This window comes from Caretta caretta, chromosome 3 (genome assembly GCF_965140235.1).
Source record: "Caretta caretta isolate rCarCar2 chromosome 3, rCarCar1.hap1, whole genome shotgun sequence".
Taxonomy (NCBI): Eukaryota; Metazoa; Chordata; order Testudines; family Cheloniidae; genus Caretta; species Caretta caretta.
Genome location: NC_134208.1, coordinates 127,047,053 through 127,072,791, shown reverse-complemented (window position 1 = coordinate 127,072,791; position 25,739 = coordinate 127,047,053). Strand labels below are relative to the sequence as shown.

Below are 25,739 nucleotides of genomic sequence, written 5' to 3'. Positions count from 1 at the left end.
GGTCAAAACAGCATCAATTGAAAGTGTGTTTCAATAAAGCTCAGGTTACAGCCAAAAAGGTAATATTACTCTTTCCTTAAAAAACCCTAAAGAAGATGGGCACTGAATTGAGATATACAAAATGTATTGTTCTGTCATACAGCACTTTACCAAAATAACAGATCTGATCATTGTGATGGATTTCCCACTCTGTCACAAGTTTTGGATGAACTACACGTTGCAAGTGACTCCATTAAATTGATTTTGAGTTCCTGCTGAAAGTAAAGCTATTATCCTCAGAAACTGAAAATCTGGAAAGCCTTTCTTTTCATTCCGAATGGCTAAATTAGCAACTTTAAAATTTCCTCTGGACCCCTTTCCTACCCAGCAAGTTATCAAGGCCCCCTTCATCCATAGGGATTCAACAATCAAAATTAAATACCAGGAAAATAGTATAAATATAGTTGTTGTTTTCTGACATTTTAGGCAGCTGAATAACATAGCATTAAAGTAACCTTAGGTGGTTGTTTTCTCCCTTGTTAACATGCGCTGTTTTGATATAACCCATTTGCTTCACTGAATATATTTAAACGGCCTGTTTAGTTTAAGTGAAAATAGTGCTCAGTGCCTACTCCTCTTGTATCCTCTGAACAAATCTCACAGCAGCCCACCATTTGGAAATCAGTGGGTTAAAAGAATAAATGTAAGCTGCTTGAGGCCTAATTCTGTAAAGAGAGCTGCATGGGTCAACCTCTACAACCCAGCAGACTCCCATGGACTTTAATAGGAATACTTAAGAGCATGAGGTTCTGGCTGTGCAGATCCCTTTGCAGAATCCAAGCCTTAATGGAAAAACTGATGGTGAGTAAAAGAAACAAAGGGAGAAAAATGTTGCCCGGTGGTTGCGCGTGTTACATGCTACCATTATGTACCCTATGGAATATTCATCTTTTAATCAAACATCTGTCAATCCACATGAATTTAGATACACTGATTATCTTGGTCTCTTTGTGTTTCCCTTCATCAAAAAAAATATTTTATAGCACTATAGGTGTACGTGGCATTGGATAGTAGTGGAAATCTGATGAGGAAATATGAGTGCTGAATACAGTGCACTCACCTTCCCTTTGACTTCAGTGGCATGAGGAGTACTCATCTCTTGTTAAAATTAGGCAATTTTAAGGACACTAGCAATTAAGGCCATTAAGGCAATTAGGCCATTCTAAAACTCGGTAATAGAATACACTCACTGGAGATAGGCTTTCAAACTACGAAGTTCACAACAACAGATTTTTAACTTGTCAGAGCTCTGGGATGTCCAGATCTGGGGACTGGTTTAAGTTCCATAGTGGTAGCCATGTTAGTCTGTATCAGCAAAAACAACGAGGAGTCCTTGTGGCACCTTAGAGACTAACAAATTTATTTGGGCATAAGCTAAACAAATTTCCATGTAAATGGCATGGTATGTTTCTTTGGTGCACATGGCAATCCTTCTCTAACTGAAGTAGTTGGCTTATTGTCTTCATTTGTCTTCAATTCTACAATTTTATTGAAAAATAATAAAAACACTCAAAATGTTTTCATTCATGTTAAGTCATTTAAAGAAATGAGACTGTGGTATTCAAATACACCACTGAAGAGGGAAAAGGTTGATGATAGACTGATACTGATATCAGAATCCCTGTCAGAAGGATGAGTCATTTCTGCCACACAATAGGGAAGTGTTCCTAAGGCAATAGCCGGGGCAATTGTGAAGGGGCAAGGGATGGAACTGCAGAAGCAAAGAATAGAGGCAGAGAAACATCTGTCATGCCCATCCTAGGGAATGTTACCAGCTGGTCACAGACTCAGGGCCATAACTGTGTCCTTTGAAACCATAGGATTTTTCCCATTCATTTCAGGGAGACCTGGATTTGGCTCTCAAATTTCGACATTGTGTAATGAAGAAGCATTATTACACATTATGAAGTTATCACTTATCTTTGTACACAAAACGTATTCTTCCCTGTTATTTCTTCTAAACACATTTGCTGGTCCTGATACTCTTCTGATGCTGGGTTTATATTGTGTAACTCGGTTGTTTTCAGTGGAGTTTCCACTTAGCTATACTAGTGTCAGTGAAATCAGAAGCAGACCTGCGATATATGTTTAGTAGGCAATCTGGACTGTGCCTTGAATTTGGATGATGTTTGAAAATTCCTAATAAGAAATCCATGGAACAAGATTTGTAGCTGTCCACGTTTTTGTATTTACTGATTTCTGGCAGCAGCCTGTTCTGTGTTCAGAATACCAGGGGGAACAAATCAAAACTGTAAACACACCTATTGGGTCAGTTTGCCCATGAACATGGCTGACAGCCCTGCATGTAATATGCAAGCAATATTTGTTTTTAATACCTAGTCATGAGCCAATGTTTAAGCAGGCTGTCAAATGGAGTTCTTGATCAGTGCACTTTAGCAAACATAATGTCTTGTGTGCATCGAAAGCAGATGTCACATTTACAAAAGCTTGAGTTGACAAGACATTTTACAAAACTGCTTGTTAGGAAGTACACGTATTGCAAATAAAAGGCTTAGTCCGCTGGGGTGCTGAGCACCCACAGCAAGGTACTCAGTGTCCTCAGCTCCCACTAATTTCAGTAGGAACTGAGATGCTCAACACATCTGGAGATGCTCAGTGTCTCACAGGAAATGGCTTCAAAATTGCAATGCGGAATCTTCATCTCCAGGTGTTACTTTCCCCCATGGAAGAATGAAAGATGCTATTAATAAAAACAAATCAACCAATCACATGGCACACTCAGTCAAATCTGAGGGTTGTTTAATTATTACTGAACACCTGCTAATTTCCCTCAAGCCAGTAAACTAAACGTGCTGAAAGGAATAAACAAGAAAGATGTTAAATGAAGTCATAAATCAAAAGTAATGAAAGAATTAGACATGTGCCACCAAACCCCATGAAGTTTTGCTAAATAATCAATAGAATACATAAGAAACATAAGAAAGTTGTTAGTGAACAAAAAGTATCTATGACATTGGTGTGTTTGGTGCCAATACAAATGAGAACCAGGTGTCTCAAAATGGGCACCCAACGCTTTGAGATACGCAAAATCAACTGACTCTTTGTGTAAATTTGAGCCTAAACTATGTGCACCAGAGTTTCCCCATCTGTAAACTGGAGTTAATAAAACGTAACTCTCACATGGTGGCTACAAATGTAAACGTGTAAGTGCTAGGTAACAGTAATACCATTGCCCCCATGTCAGGAAGCCCTTTGGACTCCTAGTCCTGCCTGATTTTATTCTGTTCTCTCTCTCTATTCTATTCTATGCTTTCTCTTCTCTCTCTCTCTCTCTATTCAGGCTCTTAGATCACACTCATTATTGTAGTACCTGAGCACTGGTCTACACTGGGGGTGGGGAAGATCGATCTAAGTTACGCAACTTCAGCTATGTGAATAATGTAGCTGAAGTCAACTTACTTAGATCAACTTACCGTGGTGTCTCCACCGCAGTGAGTCGACTGCTGCCACTCCCCCATCGACTCTGCCTGCAGAGTACAGGAATAGACTAGATGTGATAAATCGATCCCCGCTGTATCGATCGCTGACCGCCAATCCGGCGGGTAGTGAAGACATACCCTTAGTGCCTTCCAGTAGTGCATTAGGCAATGTACTAACATCTGGCACATGTAGCTGATTGATGCACACTACAAGAAGGATGTGGATAAATTGGAGAGAGTCCAGCGAAGGGCAACAAAAATGATTAGGGGTCTGGAACACATGACTTACGAGGAGAGGCTGAGGGAACTGGGATTGTTTAGTCTGCAGAAGAGAAGAATGAGGGGGGATTTGATAGCTGCTTTCAACTACCTGAGAGGTGGTTCCAGAGAGGATGGTTCTAGACTATTCTCAGTGGTAGAAGAGGACAGGACAAGGAGTAATGGTCTCAAGTTGCAGTGGGGGAGGTTTAGGTTGGATATTAGGAAAAACTTTTTCACTAGGAGGGTGGTGAAACACTGGAATGCGTTACCTAAGGAGGTGGTAGAATCTCCTTCCTTAGAAGTTTTTAAGGTCAGGCTTGACAAAGCCCTGGCTGGGATGATTTAATTGGGGATTGGTCCTGCTTTGAGCAGGGGGTTGGACTAGATGACCTCCTGAGGTCCCTTCCAACCCTGATATTCTATGATTCTATGATGCAGGGTCTATTTCACTTCACTAGAAAGGATAATTGTGACCAGATGCGTAACACAATTAATATTAACAACAAAGAGGAAGGAATACAAGCAAGAATAGGGACAGAACGGGTTAAAGAATATTTAGGTATGTTAGCTATATTCAAGTTGGCAGGGCCTGATGATATTCACCCTAGAGTACTTAAGGAACTAGCTGAGGCAATATCAAAACAATTATTTTGGAGAACGGGTGAGGTCCAACAGGACTGGAGAAGGGCAAACAGAGTACCTATCTTTAAAAAAGGGAACAAAGAGGACCTGGGAAATTATAGAGCAGTCAGCCTAACTTCAATACCTGGAAAGATACTGGAACAGATTAAAAAATCAGTTTGTAAGCACATAGAGGATAATAGGGTAATAAGTAATAGCCAGCATGGATTTGTCAAGAACAAATGCCAAACCAACCTAATTTCCTTGACAAGGTTGTACAGGCCTAGTGAATAAGAGGGAAACTAAAAAGATGATATATCTTTATTTTTAGTAAGGCTTTTGACACAGTCCCACATGACAGTATCATAAGCAAACTAGGGAAATGAGGCTTACATAGAAGTACCATAAAGTGGGTGCACAACTGGTTGAAAAACCATGCACAACAAGTAGTCACTGATGGTTTGCTGTCACACTGGGACAACATATCTACTGGGGTCCCATGGGGTTCAGTCCTTGGTCCACTACTGTTTAGTATTTTCATTAATGACTTGGATAATGATGTGGAGAGTATGCCTATAGCATTTGCAGATGACAGCAAGCTGAGAGGCTTGGGAGCATTTTGGATGACAGGATTAAAATTCAAAATGACCTTGACAAATTAGAGAATTGGTCTGAAATCAGCACAATGAAATTCTGTAAAGACAAGTGCGAAGTACTATACTTAGGAAAATCAAATGAACAACTACAAAATGGAGAATAACTGACCAGGCTGCAGTAATGTTGAAAAGGAACTGGGGGTTATAGTGGATCACAAATGTAATGAGGCACAACAGTGTGATGCTGCTGTGAAAAAGGCTATTATTCTGGGGTGTATTAACGGGAGTGTTGTATGTCAGACACAGGAAGCAACTGTTGTACTCTACTCGGCACGGGTGAGGCCTCAGCTGGAGTACTGGGCCCAGTTTTGGGTGCCACACTTTAAGAAAGATGTGGACAAAATAGAGAAAGTCCAGAGCAGAGCAACAAAAATGATAAAATGTTTAGAAAACCTGACCTATGAAGAAAAGCTGCAAAAAAATAGGCCTGTTTATGAGAAAAGAAGATTTGGGGAGGGATCTGATATGTCTTCAGGTATGTTAAGGGCTGTTATAAAAGATGGTGATCAATTGTTCTCCATTTCCACTGAAGGTAGGAAAAGAAGTAATGGGCTCAATCTGCATCAAGGGAGAGTTAGGTTAGATATTGGGAAAAGCTTTCTAACTATAAGGATAATTAAGTGTTGGAATAGTTTACCAAGGGAGGTTGTGGAATCCCCTTCTGTGACACAACTGAGCCAGGATTTATTCACAGTTTGCTGGTTGACTGAGGTTCACGCTTCCAGCAATGGTAAAATAGTTTCAAGTGATTCTCGAGTAAAGAGGCTGGGGACTGTTAAAGAAAGTATAGTTTTATTGTTTTCTGTTGTTTGTTTTGGGTAAGGGACATAGAGCAAAGGAAGGTGTAAAGAAGAGTAAGCCGTAGAGAAGGCAGGAAGAGCAAAGAAACAGATGCTGAGCTCACCAAGAAGCAGTTAGAAGAGCTGTGTGCAGTGAGCTCTATCAGCGGCTGATCAGAAGAAATAGGAGCCGGGGGCCATGCCACACTCATATGCCATGAGGCAAGATGGGGCACTGCTCCAAACTGGGGAAGGGGTCCCTTTTTCTCCTACAGGGCATGCAAGAGATCAAGCAGATGGTTCCACAGAGGTGGCAGATGATCCAGCAGAGGTGGCAGCAGTAGCAAGAGTATTAGAGCTGTGGAGGCTGGAGTGGAAAAGGCTGCTAGTGGAGGGGAGACAGACAGAGTTGAAGGCCCAGTGTCAGAGTAAGGAGACAGTGCTGGAGCAACAGAAGCTTGCTGACCAGGACAAACGCAAGCAGCTGTAGCAGAAGAGGAGTGGCAAGTTATGCCCATGGAACCCAGGAGAAGGACATAATGGGGTGTGCCTGACAGAAGCTAGCAGATGTGGGTATGATGAATCCCTCTACCCTGCCTGTAGCCTGAGTCATTATGAACACTAAAGGTTATTCCAGGATTCTGACTGTGGAAATGCGGGGAAGTGTGTGTTGTGTTGTTTTCTGTAATGAGGTAACAGGATTGAGGCCAAGAGCTCAGGTACAAATGTACTATAGCCAGACACAGTGGTCAAGGCAGTAAACCCTCAATGGGGAAACTGAGTCAGTGTTTGGTAGGTCTGGGGCAAAGCTGAAAGGAGCTAGGGTCCAGGATCTGCTAGGAGTGATGGGACCCTGGCACAACTAGGTCAATAGCTATGGGCCTGTACTCTGCTGAGAGTGGTCAGTCTCTGGGAAAGCTGTGGGCCAGCAGGGCCAGCTCCGGATGGAAAGAGATCCAGTTTCACACCTTGGATTGACAGAACTCTCTACTGGCCTGGGTGACCCAGACGGGTGTGAAGCAAGTACTGGGGTAGCAGGGATATTAAGAAGGGCAAAAGGTGCCCCTTAGTTTATGGACTCAGGAGAACTTTGAACGGATGCCTGCAGGGGAGTCAGTAGCTAATCCGACTGGTGGTTCACTACTGTGTGTCAGCAACTCTTGTCATGGCTGACATACTCACTACATCTAACGCACTGTTGTCATGGTATATGCCCCAAAAGGTGCCATGTGAGATATCACTGGAAAACTTCACACTTCCAGCAATAGTAAAATAGTTTCAAGAGATTCTCGAATAAAGAGGCTGGGAAATGTTAAAGAAAGGCTATAGTTTTATTGTTTTCTGATTGTTTGTTTGTTTTGGGTAAGGGGCATAGAGCAAAGGAAGGTGTAAAGAGAAATAAGCAATAGGGAAGATCATTAATATTCTTACATATGTAGGTTTGGGTTGTGTACAAAGAGTGATGGACATGTGCTAGAAGTATGTTTGGGCTTATGCATTGCTTGCCAAACAGTCTGCTGTAGACAAAAGAATATGTGTTTGTCTGACCAGCCTGGTTGTCAGGTCGAGACAATGAAGATGCATTTACATAAAATGTAAACAAAGCTATCAATTATCCAGAGAGTGGGGCCAGTAGCTTCTTGTGGGGGTCTGAACTCAAATGGTAAGTATCAACTAATTGTATACAATATTACTGTGTTATAAAGTGTATTGAGTAACGTCTTTTGTGAAAGTCAGTGACATGCTGGTGATTAATATCGTTGTGAAATGTACATATTAACGCTATATGAGGAATTATGGATATTCAATGATATTATGCTTTAAATTCTGTGACCAAACACAGGGAAAAACAGGTTTCCCCCAGATTGGAGGGAAGGCAGCATTTTGGAATCAAAACAATGAAAGCCTCATTTACACACAAATTAGCACAAGGATGGGATGTGCACAGGAAGGAAAGAACAGCATGAGATCATCCTGCCTCTTAAAACAGAGTCAATGAACTCTGAGTGATATAAGGGGAAACAGAGAGCCATTTTGGCATCTGTCACCTAGAAAGACAAGGAAATCCGGCACTTTGTATGTTTGTGGACAGTCCTGACTGAGAGAAAGTCAGCCATGGCTGGAAAAAAGAAAAATCAGTAAGAAATCTACCTTGAACAAAGAGAGTAGCTGATAAGTTAGGTCTTATGCATTAGAAAGCATATTTTTACTTTTATTTGCTTGTAACCATTTTTGTTTTTTGTGCATGAATTCACTTAAAACCCATTTCTTTTTGTTAATAAACTTTTCTATTTTAAACTAAATCAGCCGAGTGCTGTGTTTGAATTGAAGTGATTGTTAGCTCCAGTTAAAGTAATAAGCTGTGCTTTTGTCTCTTCAAAGGAACGACGAACCTTATTACTCCTCTGAGTGTTCCAGGTGAGGGCTGGACACTCCATGGCAGGGGAAAATTCAGGACTGGGAGTGTGTTGGGTTCACTCTGCAAGTAGTAACTAAGGCTGGTGGAGACCAGTGTCTGGCTGTTGTGTTATAAGCAGGCTGCTAGGGTCAGAGCGCTGATCAGGGCTGCACAGCACAGACACTCAGTGTTTCTGGACTGTGAGCCACAGCAACTGAGCATTGAAGGCACCCAGGGTTACAGGGAAGGCAGTGACACAACCTCTCATTCATCTGGGTTGAACCCCAAAGTATTACACCATCATTAGCAGTTTTTAAGAACAGGTTAGAGAAAACACCTGTCAGGGATGGTCTAGACCAGCAGTTTTCAAACTTTTTGAGCTGAAAGCCTCCCTTTGAGTTACAATTTTTGGCGGCACCTCCCCAATCCAGACAAAAATAGAGAGGAAAGGAGAGTCAAGGGGTGGAAGTGGCACTCCCTCCCTGAACCCTGCTGCGTAGGGTTGCCCCAAGCCACCTGCCATCACTGACCCTGCCAAACATTCCTCTGTGCCCTTCTGGGGGACATGCCCCACAGTTTGAAAACCTCTGGTCTAGGCATACTTGGTCCTACCTCAGTGTGGGAGGATGGATTAGATGACCTCTTGAGATCTCTTCCAGCTCTACATTTCAATTATTCGATTTTCTTATCTAATATGAAGCATGAGAGACTGGCCATGCAGACCTGACACAAGCATACAATCAAAACTCACGTGTTCAAGGGTTTTTCTTTCCTGGGTGTGATGTTTGCATTAACAAAATGTCCTTGTATATTTTTGTGATGGTTTAAACAATTTCTGACATTTCTAAATTTTTTCAAGGGGAAGGGAGGGATATGTTGGTGTGGTTTTAAAGAATACAGCATGTTCCTCTGGCTTGACTTTATTTTGACTCTTTCTTCTTGTTGTCTTGGCAGGTGCTGGCCTCGATGGAGTTGAAGAAATTAAACGGCACCTGTTCTTTGTTACTATAGACTGGAATGTAAGTAGAGCAATATTGTTGCTAATTGTAGTCTTGGATTAGGTAGATTTAGCAAAGGCCAGCTGGAAATTGAGTCTATCATGTAAAAACAAAACAAAACAAAAAAAGCTTACTGGAGTGAGATCTACCATAGAGGGCCCATGAATTAAAGCCTTTTGATTCGTATCCACATTCCTGCTTTTACACGAAAGAAAATAAAGGTCCATTTAGCATCTGCAGCTTTTTCAAACTTTTTGTTTCTGTTTTATCTAATCAGCTGGCTCATTATGATGTAATTTGAATCACTTTCCAGAGGTTCAAAGAATAATTACCACATTACACTCTGAAGAACTTAATGTACTGATCCCAGGAGTTGGATTAGAATGTAATGGAGCAGCTCTAAATGAAGGAGTTCCTGTGACATTTCATACTAATTCAAAACAAAGCTTAAGGCTTTGGTTGGAAAAAGACACAGCAGGGGAAAGCTATCTGTTCCTTTGGACTCTTCCATTGTTGTGCTCTTACATTTTAATAAATATAACAGTTGAGATTAGAAGTGTTTGACATGATGCATGGAATTGTAACCAATCATTTGCCTTTTTGCAGTCCGTTTCATCCCATAATGAAATTAACAGCAGAGCTCAGCTAAGCATTTGATTCAGACCTCACAGAGATTCAAAATAAGCCTCGGCACAAGTTTCAACTTATGAACCAGCATTAGTGTTAATACAGATTTTGTCCAGATCTACAAAGTTTGAGTTAAAGCTGGATACAAAAACTCTTTTTTGCTCTCTCTGAGTATCTGCCAGCATTCTGAGGCTTCTGCCTGGTAGAGCCTTTAAAACTCTCTAACCTAATTTTATCTGATGTAATTGGTTCCACAGAAATACCATAAATCACCCTAATATTAGAATTGTATTCAGTGGGGTATATCACATGGATCAAGTCACCTGGCCACTACTCCCACTTCTGGTTTTAGTGAACCTGTGTGAACGCAGCTAAACCAATCAAACCCATCCCTTGTGTGTGGCTTCACAAAAGGGCTAATACCTGGGGGAAGCTGTGCTCATTTGAACCCAATTCATTTTCAAACTACAGCCACTGAGCGCCCATGAAAGATCGTTTTAATATTGAAAAAATTCACACACCTGCTTTGAAGTGAACTTTGAAGAGCTGGCTCGGCTCTTGCTAGTACCTCAGGAGCCAATAAAATGAAAGAAAAGTAGAGGTTTAGGTTTTCATCTGCTGCCCAGCTGCCTTGCATCCCATTTTCTTAAGTATTAATTTCATGGATTCTCTTTTCCTTTCCACTACATAAGATTTTATATAGCACTTTCCATTTCAAAGTATTTTTCGAACATTAAGGATTAGGTTGTATCTGGCTTTGCGAGAGAGAGAGTTCACAAAAGGCCATTCCTTACTGCATCCAGGTTTCTGCTTTTACACGGAAAAACAAAATCAGTATGATTTGAGCCAGCATGAGCCTTGAGATGAAACTGGGCCTTTGTTTTATTATAACGATACAGCCAGCTGTTAACAAGCCCTTCATGGATGAAAACAGAGGGGTTGGAGAACAGGAATGGATCTAGCCCAGATGTTTCGTACTGGTGGCTATTTTGTTGCAGAAAAAGTCCCTGTTATGTTCATTTTGTTCTTCAACCAAATATATGGTATGCTTTGCTTCAGCTTGTGGGCAGTCAGCAAACGTCAACAGTGATAAGCCAAGACTTCAATACTGATAGATTTTACTGCTAGAATATTTGAAGTCCTCAGTGGGGAAGGGACAAGGTGTCTCAGAAATTGCCTATCCCCTTTAACCCACTATGGCAGCTGTGATTGACAGGGACACTGCAGCTGACAGTCCAGAAATATTCAGGGATCATAGGGAAAGCATTTTCCATCAAAAGTCCTCAGGATAAAATTGTCAAAGACCAGAATGAATCTGAGTCTTCTGAGGCTTAGCACAAGGCTGATTTTTTGAAGCAAGCTTTTTCCCAGTACTGGAGTAGCATGGTGACCAGGCAAGCAACCACCACACTTAATCGCATTTGAAAAAGAGGCTCAAAATAGAAAGGAGAACTTTATAGATTCTTGTCTCAGATATGGTGCCCAGATACCACGGTGATGGGTGCTTTAGAAATGCAAATAGACAAATTACTAGTTTAGATCTTCATTTCACAACACTGTCTATTGAAGTCATTCACTTGGCTTTTGTTAGCACTGGTTATTTCCTCAAGGACTGGAACAAATTTCTTCACACATTGGGGTAGTTGTGGCATGGTATCCTGGTGTAAACCACCCCAATTCCATGTGAGGAAGCATCACATACTAACTTGTTGGGCAAGAATGGGTTAAAGTGTGTAAGCACACTGTCTGAGGTGACCTATTGTTTTGCTTCTAGAAAAGCTTTTTGACACTCACATGAGAAAACCCGCTTTTGACCAGACTGCAGTAAACAATTCAGCAGATGCAGCAGAGTTGCTATGTTTGGTACAAATCGGCTATAGTCGTTGATAAATCCCAGAAATGATCTAAACTGTGACACATCCTTTGGCGGGGGAGCTTCCAGGACTGTTCCTTCTCTTGAGATTTATGTAGGGCTTGTACATCAATAATATGCCCACAATAACCTATCATGTCCTTGAAAAATTAACATATTATGCAATTAGCTCATACCCTATATTCTTCCAGATGTTTTAAGACCCCTTTCAGGGTTTCCAGATGTTCTTCATCACTTCTACCAGTCACAATAATGTCATCCAGAGAACACTGTGTACTCAGAATACCTTGCAAAACTTGGTCCATTGCCATATAGCAGGAGCTGAAGCAATACCAAACACTAGTCTATTGAACTGGTACAAACCCGTTTGTGTGTCGATTGTGAGGTTTGCCTTAGACTCTCCCTCAACTTCCATCCATAGGTAGGCCTGTGACAAACCCATTTTGCTGAATCATTGTCCCCCTGCCAGTGGTGCAAAAATATCTTCAATTCAAGGCAGGGGGCATTTTTCAACTGTCAGTCCAGGGTTCATGGTGACCTTAAAAGCTCTACACACCCTTACTGCACCACTCTTTTTTACAATTGGAACAATAGCAGTTTCTCACTCAATCCCAGCCAGTATTGAAAGTATGCCCTCTCTTTCCAGATGTTCCAGTTCAGCATCTAACTTTGAGTAGATACCATAAGGGACAGATCGAGCTCTGTGAAACTTGGGCTGTGCCTTCTCATCTTGGATTGTTTTAGCCTTCATGGGTTTTCGAGTTCCTGGGCCCTCCTTGACTACTTCCGAAACCTGACTTAGTATCCCTCCAGCTGTTGTTCAACTGTTTTAGTGGAGTCTGCTGAGAGTGACTGCAGCATCTTTATAGATACCTAATCCAGTGTAATTTCTAAATTATATATAAGTCTAATAAACACTACTTATTGTTATACTCCACATTCACTTGCATCACTCCAATTGGCACTGTTTTTTCTCCCCTATAAGTTTTTAGTAACATCAGTTTCTCCTTCAGTTTGGTATTTTTAAACGTTTTCTCATATTTGAACGTGAGATAATAGAAACTGCAGAGCCTGTGTCCAATTCCACGTTAAGCATTTTTCCCACCACCCTGGGTACCAACCAGATTATGGAGTGGTCATTTTTGCGCACACTATCTATGTGCAGGCTGGCTACTCCATTCTCACAGTCTGTCACTACTGCCTCTGTCCACATAGTGTACATTGATATTCATTTTTCTGTACTGATCTGATCTCTTCCTTATTTTTCTTAGTGCAAGAAACTGCTTGGATGTGACCCTTTTTATTACAGCTTCTGCAATATGGATCTTTAAATCAGCAATCAGAAGGAACGTGGAAACCTTTTCCACACCAATAACATGTCTGTCTGCTGAGCGGACTGGATCTGTGCTGGAGTAAGGCCCTCAGTGGCATCTGTTCAGTACTCCTCATAGCCTAACAAGCCACCCAGGTTGCCTGATGGACCACCTTGCCTGAGGAAGCCAGCCAGGTGGTTCTTAAACATTACAGCAGCAGTAGTTTGCTGGCTGCTCAACTCACATGCCTACAGACTATCTGCCTTCCTGTGCTCATCTCTAAGTCCTGCTCCTGATCTGCTCCTCCACAGCTCCAGCCCAGACATGGTCCTTCACCCAGCTTCAACCCTGGGCTCTGGCATTCAGACTCTGACCACTAGCCTGACGCTTGCTCTGACCACTAGGCCTGGCTGCCTAGGACCCGGTCCACAGACACTCTTGCAGTGGGTTACAGATAGTTTAAGCATTCGTATTTTTGTTTTAGTGCCAATATGGAATTCTATTGCATCCCTTTTTCAATTTCCATTGCTACTCCAATTTCTACTGTGCATTTAAAGGTATGAGCTTCTTCTGTGTGCTTTCATTCAGCAGTCCATATACAAGTCTGTCCCTTATTGCCTCGCCAAGCCCATTCTTAAAAGCACAGTGTTCTGATAATCTTTTTAACGCTGTCGCAAAGAAGGAAATAGATTCACCTTCAAACCAATTCCGCTTATGAAACCTGAACCTTTCTGCTGTAAGCAGGGGCTTGGGTGACAATCTTGAACAATTTGCACTATCTTTTTAAAGGTTTTGCAGGCTGGCTTCTCTGGGACGATCAGACTACATAATAAACTGTAGGTTTTTCCTCCGATCACACTCAGTAATGCTGCTGCATGTTTTGCTTGGGGATTCTCATTTACTTCAAAATACTCCTCCAGCCTCTCTAGATATGTGAGCCAGTCCTCCACAGCATTGTCAAAGGCCTCCATTTTTCCAATACCGCTTGCCATTTCACCTCGCTGCTGTTAGCTCTTAGGGACTGCAAGCAAGGTCACAGATTGTCTTGCTACTTGAATACATAGAAGGTTCTTGACATCCCACACTTGTTGCCCATTGTTGTGTATTGTGGATGCAGCACAAATCCCTGATTATAAACCCAGACACATCCATATAGGTGGAGCCAGGGTGGCTGACTGACTCTGTACTGCAAAGAGGTAGAAGAAAAACATAGTAACCACTATATAACAGCAAATTCAACATAAGCAACTGCTTAAGAAACTGTAACTGCAAATTCATATGAAGAGATTCAACTCTCCATTCAATACATTCAAATACATCACAAGCACCTTGGCAACTGTGCTAGGCAGAGTGAGGTCAGCTGCTTTTCTGTTACTGTCTAAGGAGAGCTGAAGCACCAGGATCCCATCCTCCTAGCATGAGCAGTACGGGACAGCTGAATGCATTAGGAAGGCCAAGAGGAAGAGTGTTCTCTGTATCTGTCTTCAGCCCAGGGGCGGAAAGAGGAGGGTAGGCTGGGCTGTGCACATTTTGATATTTGCCAAGCTCCGCATCCACACTGCAATTTGGTGAATTCGCCCATTCCTCGTTCTTAGGCTGAGTGCATTTGATGCCATATTTCAGTCTAGGCTGCATTTTCATGGCTGAGTTACATACCCTTCTGAAGACAGACCCTTCACCACAGTTGGGCAAGTGGGAACAAGTACAGTAATATGAAAACTGAGCTATGAAGGCTTGATTCTCCACTGAACCCAAGTTCTGCTGAGACGCAGTGGAGAAGGGGGGGGCTCTTAGGGAGCTGGTCACAGCTCCTTGATTCTCAGCTGCTTTTCCCCAGTGTGAAGTGAAGCTGCAGAGAAGTGAAGCTTTAACATATCCCACTGATGTAGAGTCCTTCAGGGACCTTGTGCCAGTGGAGAATCAGGTGTAATGGCACCTAGATCTGCCATGCCTCCTCACCCGGACACCCACCCTCCCTCCACTTATGGCAAAAGGGAGGGCTCTGGTGCTGGAGGCAGCAGAGCAGCCTTCACCAGCTTTATGCCAAAAGAGATTCCCCCTATACAAGGGCAATTCTCTAGTGCAAATCTCCAGCCACTTCAGGTGCACTCTGCATTGTGTAAACAACACAAAGTGAACTTGACAGACTGAAAAATCTGGTCCATAGTGTTTATCCCGAAGCCAGAATTGTAGCCCTGGCCAATCTTTGTAAAAGCCTCCATACTACTGTTCCTGTCACTGCAATAACAGGGTCCTAAATCTGCACTTTCCAGGGTGACACAGACAAAGGCGTTTCTTCTGCAAATTTCCGTCTCAGTGCTACAAGACATTCATCAGGCTACTGCAGCACAAATTCGGTAGATTCTCCTTTAAATAAATTGACATTCCTTCAGAGTAAAGGTCTGGGCTGAGATTTTAAAGGAGCTTGAGGGGGTTAGGTGCCCAACTCTCACAGCAATTCATGTGCCTACAATCTCTACAACGTTTAGGGCCCGTTTGTTCCCCAAGACAAATGGACACCACTCCCATTGACTTCAGCTGATTTAAAAGCAGCAGTGAGTCCGAGGGCAGAATTTGGGTCCCAAATTCTTTTTCTTATTATTTTCTCCTTCCAGATTGTGCTTATAGAAGCTTTGGCTTTTCACTGGGTCTATGAAATCCCTTTGTACAGCTCTCAGTCAGAAAAGAGGGGCATGAATGGCTGTTTTTTCACCAGATGATCTAGAAAAAAAGTCTTGAGTTAGGACTCTATTCATCACGGGTGGGATTGATATATAAAGTAGGAGGGAATTTCTCTCCTTTCATCAGATCTGGCTGATAGGGTGGGAGTTCTTTTTCTTCCCCACTCCCTCTGTTTCCTTTACCAGAACATACATTCACCATAAAGGTCAAACTAAATTCATAATATAAATTAATTATAGACGTTATCAACAGCAAAAACTGATCCAGGGATGTGAATTCTGGTGTCCTTTCTGTCATTTGCCATTAGTCTTGTTAAGGGCTGACATTTTAAAAGATATCTCAGCCTTTTGTCTGTTTATTGGATTTTTCTGTGACAGGTATATGTATCAAGGAAGTTTATTCCTGTCCTGTAAGTGCGTCACTGCAGAGAGCAGCATCTTTCTATTTCTGGAAGGTGTCTAAGGAATAACTCAATTCTTCATCAAAGACACTCGGCTCAGTGCAGGAAATTACTAAATAGTTCTTAATTAAATTAAATCATTTTCTTTTTCTTGATATCTGCCAGACGCATACATAGGGCATTTACATCTGTCTCTCTTTCATGTATCCATTTAAAAATGAATTGTGATAAATAAAGTGTTCATGAATAATGAGGGACAGATATGAGTCCCAAACACTTAATTGCCAGAGAAAGAAATGTCCAGTGACCACCCAAGTTTGCAACAGGGACTGAGGGCAAAGATATTAACAAAGCATAATAGCAACACATATTAAGTAGAACTGGTAGTAAAATCAGAATTTCCAGCCTGTGGGAAATCAAATGAAAATAACGGGACAAAAAATTGAACTATCAAAATTTTTGGCAGAATGGAAAGTTCAGAAAAATTTGAATTCAAAACATTTTGTTTCTACATTTCCATTAGAAACTAAAACTAAATGAGTTGACATCTCCAAATCAAAATGTTTCATTTCAACTTGGTTCAGCCTTAACCTGAGCTGCCACGGTGACTCATGGGAGCTGAATTTATGTGTCTCGTATCTCCATTTCCTGATGTGGGCCAGACTCCCTGGTCATACTACATCACCCATGATGCACAATGGTCACATGAGTTCCATGAGGCATGGTGTTGGTTCAACCAGAGGGGAGACTGTGGTGTGGCACAGAGGTGTAGTTTAGCCATGTAACCCACCCCAATAGTGAAGAATGGGGGTATGAGGCATGCAGACTACAAATCCCATGAGGTGCTGTGGCAGCTGACGCATACCCAAAGTAAAGTCATACTGACCGAAAACAACCTGAAATGAAATATTTAGTTTAGATTTTCCTGATGGAAAATTGGCACATTATTTTCAAAATAATTCCCGCTGAAAATTTTGATTTTGCAGAAACTGCATTTTCTTTCAAAAAAATATTTTGACAGAAAATTCCTGACCAGGTCTAATATTGAGCTCTGTACAAAAAGCATCTCTGTATAGCAGATATGTTCGAATGCAATAGGCCATCAATTACAGAATGTATTTTTCACAAGTCAAACTAAGCAAAATCTTGACAGGCTTCCCAGCCTAGTGTCAAAAATATGAAATAGCTAATTGCAAAAAACGTCAGGGTTAATTCTCCAAACAAACTGGAGCTCTAGAAGCCAAGAGTCCTCGAACTGTCAGAAGTCTCTGTGTGCATTTTGGTGAATTAGATATGAATTAATCTGACTATAATAATTGTCAGAGCCTCAAAAGGTTTGGGGATTTGATAAACATATAGAAGCTTGGATGCTTATCCAAACCTGTATGCGTGAGTTAGGGGGACCAGACAGCAAGTGTGAAAAATCAGGACGGGGGTGGGAGGTAATAGGAGCCTATATAAGAAAAAGACCCCAAAATCGGGATTGTCCCTATAAAATCGGGACATCTGGTCACCCTAGCCTGAGTATATCACTCTTTCTTCTTTGAGTGCTGGTCCCTGTGTGTATTCCACTGTGAGTATGCATGAGTTCCATGCACCTGAGACCAGGGAATTCGTGAAAGTCTCTTATTCCATGCCAGCACCCCTGCCCTCCTCATGCTCTGCACCAAGAGCATAAGGGGCAGGGCAGACTAACCACCTCTCAAGTTCCTTCTTACTGCTGCATGGTCTGAGTTGGAATCCTCCAGTGTCCAGAGCTGATCATTCTCTTTTCCTGTAAATATTCAAATTATGCTGTTATCAGGGATTTTTAATTGCTAGTTAGTGTTTTATAGCTCCCCAGTTACCCAGTGTTAGAATCCCCACCCTGGAAACTCTCCTAGTCACCTGGCGGGGGGGGGGTGGTACTTAGATTTTGCCCAGGATATTGGACTTCAAAAACTGTCTCCTGCCCCCACTCCTGTTCAGTCAGCAACAACCACCAGGGTTCCCTCTGCTGCCTCAGAGATGCTCACAGCTCTGCTAAGTGCAGTACCTGCCACTCTTTTCCCAGCCAAATGTGGCAAGCATGGGAATTTCAGCTTTGGAAGTACCTTATACATTGGCCAGAGTCAGCAAGAAGCATGCTCTCTAGTACTATGTCTGACTCCAAAGTGGAGACAGGAGAGGGAAGGACCCTTTGGTTGGGCCCCCTTCTGAGAGTAAGGGGCACTCTCATAGATGTAAAAGCAGATCCACTTCTAGACTCTCAAAGAGGAGAGATCCCTCCCCAACCTTTCCCAAGTCAGGTGAACCTTCATGCTCAGTTCATAACATCTGAGGCCCTCCTAAAACTTAATGGCATCTTCAAAAGACACATAGGAGCAAGATTTCTTCTGTATTGGCATCTGCATCAACTTGAACACTGGCTGTGGTAGCACCTAAAATGAAGCACTGGGACAAGAAGGACAAGGAACCACTGGTACTGTCAAAAACTGCATCGACAGAGACTCAATCATCGGTGGTACCATCATGGTCACATAAGGAACCACCATGTATACCTACTAAGGTGGCACAGAGTGACAAGACACAGCCTCCAAAGGTGCAGGTGACTTATACCACTCTGGACTATATCTTTGACCTCCCACATCTACAATTTCCCTAGTTATTGGGACTGATTCTCACCACAGAGATACAAATGCCTGTGGAGTCCGGGACTCTGGGAGAAGTCTATCCCCCGCCCAGTTCACTAGCCATGGTTTCCTATCCACAGATCTGTTGGCACCACCACTTGACTCGGATCCAACCTTTGCATCTTTGGGAGAGTTGGATGTGCCAATGGAATCAGCTTCATTTACACTCAGGGAATTCATCCCAGATAGGGGATTGAGAATCTCCTGGAGCCAACCTCAGATGCACAGACCAGAACTACTTCCTCGGGACCAGTGATATCTAATGCCTGGCGGACCACCACTTTCAACCTCTTTACTGGCCTTATTAGGGCCCTTGGGACCCTGATACATATTACGCAGAATCTGTCTGTTCAGACAAGGAATCTTACTACCCCTCTGTCCTCCAAAGGGAGCAGTCTGAACCCCCTGAGCCCACAGAAGAAGGGGAAGATGAGCCAGATCCACCAATTCTACCACTTCCAACAGGGGTATCATCCTCATCACCTGAAGAGGAAGTCACTCTGTCTCCCCTGGACAGTCATAGACAGTTTCAGGAGCTGTTACAGAGAATGGTGGAAGAGCCCAGATCTCCTTAGAAGAGGTGAAAATCCTCAGCAGAAACTCCAGGATATCTTCCCACTCCTGGGCTCCAGTCAGGTAGCACTGCAGTAAATGAAGTCATACCAGAACTGGCAAAGGCTCTATAGCACATGCCAGCTACCTGTGCCCCTGCCCCCAAGAGGGCAAAGAAGCAGCCCTTTGTCCCAGCTAAGGGACATCCTGCCCCAAACTCCTTAGTGGTCCAGGCAGCCACTGAAAGATCCGGACAATACCACTGGAGGGCCATGTCTGCAGATAAGGACACTTGCATTTCAATCTTATGGAGAGGAAGGTGCTTATGTACACCATACTGGCATTTCAAATCTCAAACTATCCGGCCTTTCACACCAAATGCAATTTCCTGAATTACTCCAAGTTTCTGGACTCTTGGGACAAGTTGCTTCAGGAGGATAAGGCTCAGTGTCAAAACCTCTTCATAAGATGCAACTGATGTGGCTGGTACAGCATCAAGATCCATGGCAACTGCCACTGCGATGTGATGGGAATCATGGCTACACTCTTTGGGGTTCCCAGGGAGATCCAAAAAACTGTTATGGACTTACCCTTTGATGAGACTAATCTTTTTAATGAGAAGATGATCGAGTCTTTGCACTTGTTGAAAGACACTAGGTCAACCCTCCACTCCTGGGGTACGTATCCACCTGGCCCAAAGGGAAAATATCATAACCAACTCTACAAAAGGAATCCCTTACCACAGAGATTTTTGACATGATGCTAGAGAGCTGAGAACCAATATCAATGCCATCTCCACCCAATTTTGAGATCCATTTTGGGGTCTGCCTAGCAAAATTTTCCCACAACTGGGTGGCAATAACAATAGACAAGTGGGTACTGGATATCATCCATTCCGCTATACCATCAAGATTCTCTACCTACCTCCCCCAGAACCCCCTTCCATATCCCTTGTCAGGAACCACTCTCATGAGGGGATCCTCCTTCAGGATGTACAATCTGTTCTCTATTGGGGAGCAATACAGCAGGTACCCCCTCAACATTGGGGGAAAGGGTTCTATTCAAAATATTTCCTAGTCCCTAAGAAGAAAGGAGGCTAGAGACTCATTCTTGACTTGCTTTGACTCAACGTTTTTATTCACAAGCTGAAATCTGTATGGTTACATTGTCATCAACAGTACCATCCCTAGAAAAAGGCACATGGTTCACAGCTCTCCATATGAAAAACACATACTTTTATGTGGATATTCACCCTTCTCACAGACTCAAGTAATAAAAATATGGAGAATTCTAACCTGACGCATACCATAACATTTATAGGAGCATCCTTGGATTCAATCAGGGTGAAGGCCTGTCTCCTCATGGACAGATTTTGTGAAATGGGCACTCTGAAAGACCTAGTTACACACAGCCCTCAAACATCAGTTGGGATATGCCTTACTCTCCAGGGTCACCTGGCATCATATATTTGTGTGATGCCATTTGCCAGACTTCACTCCCATTGCCTGGAAGCTTGGCTTCAAAGGTGAAGGCCTCTCTTGCATGGTGGCAGGACACTGGACACATGTGCATGGGAGTTCCCTTTCTGTCCCCACATCCAATAAGATGATAATTAGACTGCTCCCTGACAGGCTCGGAAGCCCACATGGACAATCACACAGCACAAGACATGTAGACACAACTTAAAAGCCCAGAATGAATATAAATCTTCTGGAACTGGGAGCAGTACAAAAATCTTGCAAAGCATTTCTGCCATTCACACAATTCCAGCACATCCTGATAATGTTGGATAACATAACTACTATTTTCTATATAAACAAGCAAGGAGGGGCATGCTCCATCCCCCTCTCTGTAGAAGCAGTCAACTTACGGAACTGTCATATACAGAACCACAACACCCTTTCAGCAGTCTACCTCCTGGGCATCCAGAACTCACTGGCGGACAGCCTCAGCAGGTATTTTGCCACCAACCATGAGTGGGAGTTACACGATTCAATATTAAATAGCATCTTCGCCCAGTGGAGAACCCCCACTTGGGACAAGGCAAACAGGAAGTGCAACATATACTGCTCCAGGAGAGCTCAAGGTCAGTACTCCAGGGATGATTATCTCCTTCTGGGGGCTGGTTTTAAGGAAGCCGGACTTTTCCCATTGAAATGGCTGTCCGTTATTGCAATGTCATTCTCAACTCTCCCCATGCCCATTCTTCTTTTCCAAGATGTTGTCACTTGGCCATAAACATCTGCTCTGTGCTGATGCTGACATTATGCTATATCAGGGATGGGCAAACTTTTTGGCCCAAGGGCCACATTGGGGTTCCTGACCTCCCCTCTCCCCCCGAACCTCTGCTCCATCCAACCGCCCCCTGCTCCCTGTCCCCTAACTGCCCCTTGGGACTCCCTGCTCCTTATCCAACCCCCCTGCTTCCCACCTCCTTACCATTCCCCTCAGAGCAGCAGGACTGGCAGCTGTGCGGCACAGCGAGCTGAGGCTGTGGGGGAGGGGAAACCGCAGGGGAGGGGCCGTTATTTAAGCAAACAGAACATTAAAATTTCGGATAGTAATGTAGCATAAATGATAACACATGCCATATATTAGAGTAATTCACCCATTACAGAAACCGTACGTTAAGGAGAATCTTCCTGCATGTAAAGAGTGGGAAAAGCATATGTTCGGCTCTATTAAATATTTTGAAAAATCAGCTAATTTATGAAGTTGTTTTATTTCTTAAGAGTTAGCTTAAAATATTCTTTCCAAACGCTAATGAAGTTGAACTCTCAGCTCTTTTTGTGGCTTGAAGGTTAATGCAAACATTATATTTGTGTTTAAACATATTAATTATTGAGGGTGTTCTGTTTTAATCAGATCAGCCCTTTGAAGCCAGAAGACAGCAATGCTGATAGAAGAGGGAACATGGTCTAGTGATGAAAACAAAGGGCAAGGAGTCAAATCAAAGCTCTTTTCCAAGTTCTGGCATAAAGCACGCTGTGTGATCTTGGTTAGCTCATAGAGGATCTGACCCAAAGCCCATTGAAATCAACAAGAGTCTTTCAGTTTATGTCAGTGGGCTTTGGATCACCCCGAAAAACTTTGTTCCTCAGTCTACTCATCTATCAAACAGATATAATTACCTACTGGATGGGAGTATTGTGAGTCTTAAGTCATTAATGTTTGGGAAACATCTATGAGATATTGGGATGGAAAGTGATGTGGGGTGCAAAGTACTATTATTACCAGTTACCAATGTAGTCTTCCATATGTGCTCCCTCCCTCTCCAACATGAGCACACCTACCCAGGAATGCTTATCTGTACATGCCCTCCCCCAATCCCTAGTAATATCCCTTGTTTCTTATTTCACCTGCAAGTGCCTAACCCGGACTCATCTGCAGAACCCTCTTGCTATCTCTCTTTGGCAAGTTCTTATCTTCCCTGTCATTTTCCCAGCCAGCTGCTACACCGTCCTTTTCCAGTCATGACAAATGACAAGACATCAACTTGTCGTCTGTTTAGACTGTAAGCAGCTTGCGCCAGCAACTGTCTCTATTTTGTGTCTTGTGTGGCATCAAGCACATTGTTGGTTCTTACCAAATAATAAATACTAATAACAAAGTGACCCTTTCCCTCAGCACCACCTAACAAAGGCCACAAATGCTTGGTTCCTACTGTCATCTGCAAATTCATGGACTCATAGAATTTAAGGTCAGAAAGGACCATCATGACAATGTAGTCTGACCTCCTGCACATCGCAGGCCATCGAACCTCACCCACCCACTGCTGTTGTAGATCTTAACCTTGGGCTGAGTTACTGAAGTCTTCAAATCATGGTTTAAAGACTTCAAGTTACAGAGAATCCACCATTTACTCTAGTTTAAACCAACAAGTGACCCATGTCCCATACTGCAGAGGAAGGCAAAAAACCCCAGGGTCTCTGCTAATCTGACCCAGGAGAAAATTCCTTCCTGACCTCAAATATGGCGATCTCTTATACCCTGAGCATGTGGGCAAGACCAACCAGGTAGATACCTGGGAAAGAATTCTCTGTGGTAACTCAGAGCAATGTTCCCTCTAATTTTTAACAGGCCTTGTGCACAAAAAATTTCTTCTGTGCCGCCGCCGAAGCGAAAAAAAAAAAAGCCACCGCCAAAGCCAGAGTGTGCATTGTGTGTCGCCATGTACACAGGGTTTAAGATCTGTGTGCGAGCGCACACATGCACAACTGAGAGGGAACAGTGATTCAGAGCTCTCCCCATCTAAACTGCCATCACCAGCCACTTGAAACTGCCTGCACACCTACACACTGCCTCCCCAGAAAACACTCTGGCCCAGCCTTGAAGAGCAGCCAATTCCCAGGGGCACACCTCGCTTGAAATGTTGTGCCATTCTGTAGCTAAAGGATGCATTTTGTTTTGACCCCAGGTCATAATAATTAAAAATGGCAAAGACTTACTAGGACATAGATCTAATCAGCAGGAGCAGCTGCTGCATCCTCAAGTATATCACTCCCTGCCAGTGTAGCACATGGCTCCCCTGACAGAGGACATGCTAAAGAAGTGTGTGATCCTGCACTTGGACCTGACTGCTGCTATGGTGTGTTATTATATCACTGATCGTTCTCTATCTTTGTTCTCGTAGAAACTATATAGGAAAGAAATCAAGCCACCTTTTAAACCAGCAGTGGGACGGCCAGAAGACACATTTCATTTTGACCCGGAGTTCACATCACGGACCCCTACAGGTTAGCATCAATCATGAGATGGAACAGAAGTGATGGATATTTTCAGTTAATAGCTCCACCCCCATTGAAGTCAGTAGGCCTGATCTTTTGTGGCATCAGTGGGCTTTGTCGGGTCAAGCAAACAGGAAGCTGTGAGTGCTCAGCATTTCTCAGGAACAAGCCCATAGTTACTTCTCCAACTTGTCACTGGGTACGTCATCCAGAAAGGAAAGGTGCATGATATTACTGAAACGAAAGAAAAATTGCAGTTCTAGTTTGATTTTTTTTATTTTATTTTATTTTTTGCCTAGGTTAAATAAGTTTAACTCTTTTAAATGACGACAATTTCAAAGGATTTGGCCGCTGTGCAAGTTAGTATGTAACTGTGTTACACCGATGTCTGATTAAACTGTGAAATGCCCTAGAACACTCTGACCAGTGGAAATTGATGAATGGTAATCCTGATGGAGAGTCAAATTCTCTGCTGGCAAATCTCTAGTGAAACCAGTGGATTTATGCCTGCAGAGAATTTGGCCCATAACATCCAAGTTGTTAATGACCAATAAATGCTCCAGATGGGACTGTTGCTCCTATTTTTATTTATAATTTCCACTTCAGACTAGCGATAACATATGCCAGGCAGTATATTTTAGGGCAGCTGTTACCCTTATGGGTCAGTCTTCTGAGCACACAACAGTGGTACCAGTAACCTCGTAAGCACTAATCCCAGCTGCAACACTGACTCTCTGTGACCTTGGACAAATCATTTAACCACTCTGCCACAGTTTCCCTATCTGCAAAATGGACACAATAATACTTAACTATGTGCCCCACCAGGGTGAAGAGTTACTTTTTATTGTTTGTAAAGCCCTTTGAAGATGGTAAATGCTATAGATAACGTTAAGAATTATAATAAGATTGCAGCCTCTGGCTTCAAGCTTCAACCCCCAGCTTGTCCCAGAATTATAATGAGAGTTATAAGAAATGAGTGAATCAGTTCTGATAAGAATAAAACCACTAGAGATGGGTCATGGCACTTAGACCCAAAGCTGAACTTTCCCATCATTTTGGTTCGGGCTGCTCGTAGTTTTGCCTACGGCCTCTCTCTCAAAACTAATTCGAACCTTCGCCTAAAGCTTGACTCAAAACTTCTTTCATGGTGTGAAAATGCTTGTAACACTTTATTTTGATCACCCCTTTACACTTCCTAATTTTTTGCTACAGTCAGGCTCTTGAGGGCAGTGCAGGCAGAGGGAGAGCTGCATGCCCTGTAGGGTATAAGACATTTTTACACCACTATTTGTACATTTAATTCAGATCTCTATGGAACCTGGAGGCACATCTGAAATGCTGGAAACTTCACAAGCTAGTCTGTTTTTGTGAGATTTGTGATCTGGCAGCTAGTTTGAAGAAAGTGAGATACACCTTTGGACGTCTAAATGCTTTTGGAGTTCACACTCTGCCAGTTTTATTGGCATGAAAACCATTGTCTGCACAAGTGTGCTGATGAACAAAATTACAGTTTATACTATATATGTTCGCAGGTATTTTCTGATCATTAACTGTCAGATTCAATTTGATATTTTGTGCAAAACAGACTTACATGGGGACTCTTTTTTAAATGATTGGGCCTGAGCCCCATTTACATTAAGACCCTCTTCCACTGCCAGGGCACAAGTGATTACAGCACAGGAACACCTACCTGCACTACAG

At 42.8% G+C, this 25,739-nt stretch overlaps 1 protein-coding gene across 6 annotated transcripts in view; it reads left to right on the top strand.

The window, feature by feature from the left end:
* RPS6KA2 (ribosomal protein S6 kinase A2) overlaps nucleotides 1-25,739 on the top strand; it is a 483,898-nt gene that overhangs the window by 401,631 nt on the left and 56,528 nt on the right. For all 6 annotated transcript variants that reach the window (XM_048844025.2, XM_048844028.2, XM_048844024.2 and 3 more), the window contains 2 exons: nucleotides 9,149-9,213; nucleotides 23,945-24,047. In XM_048844025.2, the coding sequence (XP_048699982.1) occupies nucleotides 9,149-9,213; nucleotides 23,945-24,047 (168 nt within the window). The remainder of the gene's footprint in view (nucleotides 1-9,148; nucleotides 9,214-23,944; nucleotides 24,048-25,739) is intronic.